The 6,000-nt window shown below is 55.3% G+C and overlaps 1 protein-coding gene across 3 annotated transcripts in view; it reads right to left on the bottom strand.

The window, feature by feature from the left end:
- Positions 1-527: 527 nt before the first annotated feature.
- Positions 528-6,000, bottom strand: part of RNF32 (ring finger protein 32) — a 38,847-nt gene continuing 33,374 nt past the window's right edge. For 2 of the 3 annotated variants that reach the window (XM_044947113.2, XM_044947114.2), the window contains exons 8-10: positions 4,522-4,710; positions 1,447-1,614; positions 528-731 (exon numbers count right to left, since the gene is read on the bottom strand). In XM_044947113.2, the coding sequence (XP_044803048.2) occupies positions 531-731; positions 1,447-1,614; positions 4,522-4,710 (558 nt within the window). In that variant the 3' untranslated portion in view covers positions 528-530. The remainder of the gene's footprint in view (positions 732-1,446; positions 1,615-4,521; positions 4,711-6,000) is intronic. The other variant, XM_006061409.4, reaches the window with a different exon arrangement.

Below are 6,000 nucleotides of genomic sequence, written 5' to 3'. Positions count from 1 at the left end.
CCTTGGATGCCCGAGAGGTTAGGCTCAGTCTGCGGTCGGACGCGAGCTGCAGCTGCAGGCCCGCCTGGGAGGACGCTGTGCGGCCACCTCGCCGGCAGGCCCGCCTGGGAGGACGCTGTGCGGCCACCTCGCCGGCAGGCCCGCCTGGGAGGACGCTGTGCGGCCACCTCGCCGGCAGGCCCGCCTGGGAGGACGCTGTGCGGCCACCTCGCCGGCAGGCCCGCCGGGCGCCCGCAGCCCCGCTGTGTCTGAGAGGGCAGCGAGGGAATCACTTTACTCTCACGAGCAGCCCAGCCCACCAACCAGAAGCCGAGCTAATCAGCAAACTGTAGTGCCTCCGAGATAGAAGTTTTTAATCCGTTCTTCACTTCAGCTGACTCAACTCATGAACTTGAAGTTTTCTCTTTATAAAGACTAGAATTGGATGGGTTTGTGAGCTTTTAAAATATTGTCAGCTTTCCTAACATACAACCACCAACAATAAGGTTAACACGTCCCCCCCGAATTATATAATTTTTTCCCTTGTGAACTCAGCATTCAAGAATTCTCTTCTGATAGCAGCAGCGGCAGAGCGGACAGGCGTGGAAAGGAGCGCTCTCCCCCAGGGAGAACTCCTCCAGAGCGCGGAGGCACGCGCGGTGGAACACGTGGGAGCAGGACAGCAGGACCGTCTCCCGCGGCGCCAGCGCAGTGAGGCAGATGGGGCAGTCGGGGGCCTCCCGGCGCAGGGCCTGCAACACAGGGCAGGCGGCACACCTGCGGGTTACGCCGCAGCGGGCAGTGCCCCGCGTTTAAATGAGAACCGGGCACCCACAGACGAGGGTCTTCTAAATGTGAAGACGTTTCATCCTGGGTTAAAATAACGCTAATTACATCTGTGCTCTGCTACTGCGAAAAATGGAAGGCACCGCAACCCACCTGGCATGACCGACTTCGAAACACAGTTTATAAAATGCTGAACCTTAGTAACCGACTTTCTTTTAATTAAGCAGTCTCTGACACTATGTAGCCGCTAAACTTCTTTATGCATTTTAGCATTTTTGTGATTTCTAAGTGTTTCCCCTGCCGGGTTCGGGGTCCCTCTCCTCAGATGCAAGGGGCAGGCAGGCTGGGGCAGGCAGGCTGAGTCCGGCAGGAAGCTTGGGGTGGGGGCGGGAGGGGGGCACGTGGGGAGGCCTTTGCCCTTGGCGCTTTCACTGCTCACTAGATGCCTTCATCAAAGCAGAATTCCACACCCAGGGCCCTTGGCCTCACCCCAGAGTGGGTGACGAGGGTCCCAGGGCCCCCTGGGGGCAGACACACATGCCCTCTATGCGGTGCCCGGCCCCTCTACGCGGTGCCCGGCCCTCCGCCCCCAGCAGGCTGGCCGCGCCTACCTGGGTCTGGATCTGCCCTGCTCACCCCCTCCCCTCCCCACCTGCCGCAGGGCCGGCCTGGCATGCCTACCTGGGTCTGGATCTCACCCCACTCCTCTTCGGAAAGCTCACGGCCACACCGCTCCTCCAGCTGCTGCAGGACGCTGCGGTTGATGGCCAGGCAGCGGTCCACCTCGGAGAAGAGCTCGTCGATGTCCGTGCAGTAGGAGCAGAGCAGGCGCTGGCTGATCTCTGTGAACTGAGCACCCGCGCCCGCTGTGAGCCGCACTCGGCAGCACCCTGGCATCCCCACCACCGTCCCCCAGCTGCCCTCACACTCGCCAGCCCAGAGAGCATGGGCGGAGATTTCAAGAAGGGGCACCTGCTGGCCGGCCTTGCTTGGTGGCAGGGAGCACGCTGGTGAGGAGTTGAGAGGAGGGACCAGAGCCGGGTACTGTGGGTCACACAGTTATCTTGCGCTGGCAGCGCCCCTGGAGCCTCACAGGCCCGCCCCTGGGCAGTGCCACCCCCGGGCCCACGGCAGGCCGTCGTTAGTGATGCCTGGCACGGCATGTGCCCTGGCTCCGCAGCATCGTCCCTCGCAGCTGCAGGTCAGGAACCGTCCTTTCAGTGTGAACATTTCCAAAAAGAGAATCCACGAGAAAGACCATCTCCTTTTGAGTTGGTTACTCGTCCTGCCTTTCTCACCGAGCTCTAAATTCCTCGTTTTGAACCCACCCCTGTTGCCTAACGAGCTAAAAAAAATAAGCTGAGGTAATCAGTTTATGGACCATCGTGTGTCTCCATGCTACAGAACACAGTTTTAGGACTTACCTAACAATCCTGACTTCACTGCTAGCCTAAATATGAAGGCGGCTTATCACAGTTTATCACAAACTTTCGTTTTGCTTTGAAGGCACTGTCCTCAAATACAGAGTCTAACGTTCCCCCAGGCTCAGGCCTCTTTATAAAGGTCTGCATTTGGTACAAAGAGATCTAGAAAAGCACTCTGCTCTCAGGACAAACGAGGTAACAGGAATCGTGGTTGTCTGCTGAGGGGACAGCTCTGAGCAAACCAGGGCCGCTGAGAGGAGCGCAGGCATTTGCAGGGCGCACGTGGCCATGCGCTGCGGGCCGAGGCCACGTGGGAGGCGCGCGCACTCGGGCGTGCCGTCCCCTCGCCCACGCCTTGCGCGGCACTGGGGGCTGACGGCTCACGCAAAGCAGGAGCTATGTCCTCCTTCTTCGGGACTCAGTTCGGCCTCGTGGTCCTTTAGGTGTGTGGTGCGCGGAACACATTCTCCACGGGCCCAGAGGATGTCCCCAGTGGCAAGTATTCCGGTCTGTGGGACACCACGTGTGTGCGGCATGTCTGTGCGTGTGTTTTTACGCAGTGTCTGTGTCGGTCACCTGCATCAGAAGGTGCCTTCGCAGCCCCGGGGGCCCCTTCCAGCTCCTTCATCCCGCAAGAAGCCTCGAGCCTGGGCAGGATGGGGCCAGGGCTGTGGGGACTGACCCTCCCCGGCCTTGGTCCCTGGGGCTTACAGAGCGGGTGCCGGCTGTCAGGGGAAGGCAGCCTGTGAAGCGGCCGGTGGCCCACAGGGTTTGAATCCAGGCACCTCCGTCTTGGGGTCTTACTGGCAGTGGTTTCTCAGCCATGTCTGAGGCCTGGACGAAGATGCTTTTCCATTTTGGAGTCCAGTTCTGTTTCTTGCTGACAATTATCCAGCCGACAGCTGGATCCAAGCTCATGGGCTCCAATTGGCAAGGCTTCATTTTCTCTGTTCCTGAGCCTTTCAAATACCTGATAATCTCTATTATTAAAAGTAGAAGAGGTCCCTATACTTTATAAAAGGAAGAATTTCTTGGAAATGCATACACAGGTGCCTCAATTAATGTTTTATAAGTCAGGTTTTCTCTGAGTTGGCTTTTCATGCAGCGTGAGAGATTCCCCAAATAGAGCTGAGAGGTAAGATGGTTTCTTTCTCCAGAATTAGCCTGCGCCAGTGCAGACCTTACACAGTCTCTGGGATGCCGAGGTTCGCTCTCACGTTAGTTCTCAGCAGAAGTGCTGACTTCAGAGATGGCAGCGCCAGGGTGTCCCACCGCTGGGGCGGGGGGACTGCAGTCTTCTTCCGGGGAGGCCGCTGCACCAGAGCACCCGCCTCGCGGGGGAGCTGCGGGCAGTGCTGATTCCAGGCCGCCCTAGCCCTCCTGGGTCAGCACTGCGGGCGGAGACAGCTGTCCGTGTTCTAACAGCCCCCCGGGCAAGGGCACTGATGCTCATTGGCAATGGGAACTGCTCTCCTAGAAGCTGCCCAGTTAAGGTTTAGGAGTCAAAGTTGTTTAACACTGATTCAGTCGTCACTCCCTGAGATGTGGGGCTTCCCTCATAGCTCAGTTGGTAAAGAATCCACCTGCAATGCAGGAGATCCCAGTTCAATTCCTGGGTTGGGAAGATCCACTGGAGAAGGGAAGGGCTACCCACTCCAGTATTCTGGCCTGGAGAATGCCATGGACTGTATAGTCCACGGGATCCGAAAGAGTCAGACATGACTGAGCGACTTTCCCTTCCCTTGCCTGAGATGTGACCACCCAGCTTCAAGTGTGCGGTACCCTCCTGAGCTTTCAAGGGTCACCTCAGGGAGTGACAGTAAGTGTGGAGGCCACGGGCATTTCTATTTTCTTACATATGTGTGTATATTATCACGCACACGTGCCGACACGTGTGTTCCTCTTGCTGTGCACACGCCCAGGGGGACGGCAAGAATCCACACCTGTCCTCGTGTCGTGTGAGCACTCACGGCTTGAGATGCACAGCGCTGGTGTGCCCGGAGCAGCTGTGCACGCAGGTCCCAGTGGCCCCGTGAGGACGCCCTCGGTGCCCCCTGCCTGCCTCCATCCTCTCTGCCAGCGTGGGGCTGTCTCCCCGCGTGCCGCCCGTCCATGTGTCTGTCTGTGAGCCGCTCTGTGCACTGGCCACGCGAGGCGCCAGAGAAGTACTCGCTGAAGAAAACGGCCGTGGCGGTTCTGCGGATGCAGCCAGGAGCTCTGGGACGGCCGGAGTCGCTGCCACCCCTTCACCTCTCCAGGGTTTTCTCCAGGACACTGTTTTCAACAAAATACCTGACGTGTTGTGTCTCCCCTCCAGGAAGGCGGGACGCACCCAGAGGTAGCCGTGGGCCTGGGGGGAGGCGCCTGGTCGGGGGGTGCTCCCGGTGTCGCAGGGTCTGTGGCACAGGCCCCCAGCTGGAAGCCAGTTCTGGGTGCGGAGGGCAGGGTCAGCGTGGATGCAGGTGCATGGCTCACCGACATCGCTCTCACACTTGTTAACGGGCACACTTCCTTCCTCAGCCTGAATGGGAAGCATTTCACAAATGAGAAAAACAGCCATCCCTTTATCTGCAGGGGTCGTCAGAGACTTAAAATGCAGATTAACACGGAGAGTTGGTGAGAGGCTGCCGTTGAGCACAGGGAGCCCTGCCTGGCACTCTGTGACACCCGGAGGGTGGGGTGGGGGGAGGGGGCTCACGAGAGACAGCATTCTGTATAATTCTAGCTTGTTGGCGTTGTTGGACGGCAGAAACCAACATGACATTGTAAAGCAGTTTTCCTCCAGTTAAAAAATAAATTTGACTAGAGCTAATCAGTGAATTTAGCAAAGTTGCAGGATACAAAATCAATACACAGAAATCCCTTGCATTTCTGTATACTAACAATGAAAAATCAGAAAGAGAAATTAAGGAATCAATCCCATTCACCATTGCAACAAAAAGAATTAAATATCTAGGAATAAACTTACCTAAGGAGACAAAAGAACTGTACACAGAAAATTGTAAGACAGTAACAAAAGAAATCAAAGACAACATAAACAGATGGAGAGATATTCCGTGTTCCTGGGTAGGAAAAATCAATGTTGTGAAAAAGAGTATACCACCAAGCTCAATCCACAGATTCAATGCAATCCCTATCAAATTACCAATGGCATTTCTCACAGAACTAGAACAAAAATTTTCACAATTCATATGGAAACACAAAAGACCCTGAATAGCCAAAGCAGTCTTGAGAAAGAAGAATGGAGCTGGAGGGCTCAGCCTTCCTGACTTCAGATTATGTTACAGAGCTAGAGGCATCGACACAGCGTGGTCCTGGCACAAAGACAGAAATACAGATCAATGAGCAAAATAGAAGGCCCAGAGATACATCCATACACCTATGGGTACCTTATTTTTGACAAAGGAGGCAAGAATATACAATGGAGCAAAGACAGCCTCTTCAATAAACGGTGCTGGGAAAAGTAGACAGCTACATGTAAAAGAGTGAAATTAGAACACCTCCCAACACCACACACAAAGAAAACTCAAAATGTATTAAAGACCAGAAACTATAAAACTCTTAGAGGAAAACACAGGCAGAACACTTGATGACATAAATCAGAGCGAGATGCTCTACGACCCACCTCCTACAGTAATGGAAATAAAAACAAAGGTAAACAACTGGAGATCCAACCAGTCCCTCCTAAAGGAGGTCGGTCCTGGGTGTTCACCTGATGCGAAGAGCTGACTCATTTCAGAAGACCCTGATGCTGGGAAAGATTGAGGGCAGGAGGAGAAGGAAGGGGACGACAGAGGATGAGATGGTTGGA

This window comes from Bubalus bubalis, chromosome 8 (assembly GCF_019923935.1).
Source record: "Bubalus bubalis isolate 160015118507 breed Murrah chromosome 8, NDDB_SH_1, whole genome shotgun sequence".
Lineage (NCBI taxonomy): Eukaryota > Metazoa > Chordata > Mammalia > Artiodactyla > Bovidae > Bubalus > Bubalus bubalis.
The sequence above is the reverse complement of the archived record's forward strand: the minus strand, read 5'-3'. Positions and strand labels throughout refer to the sequence as shown.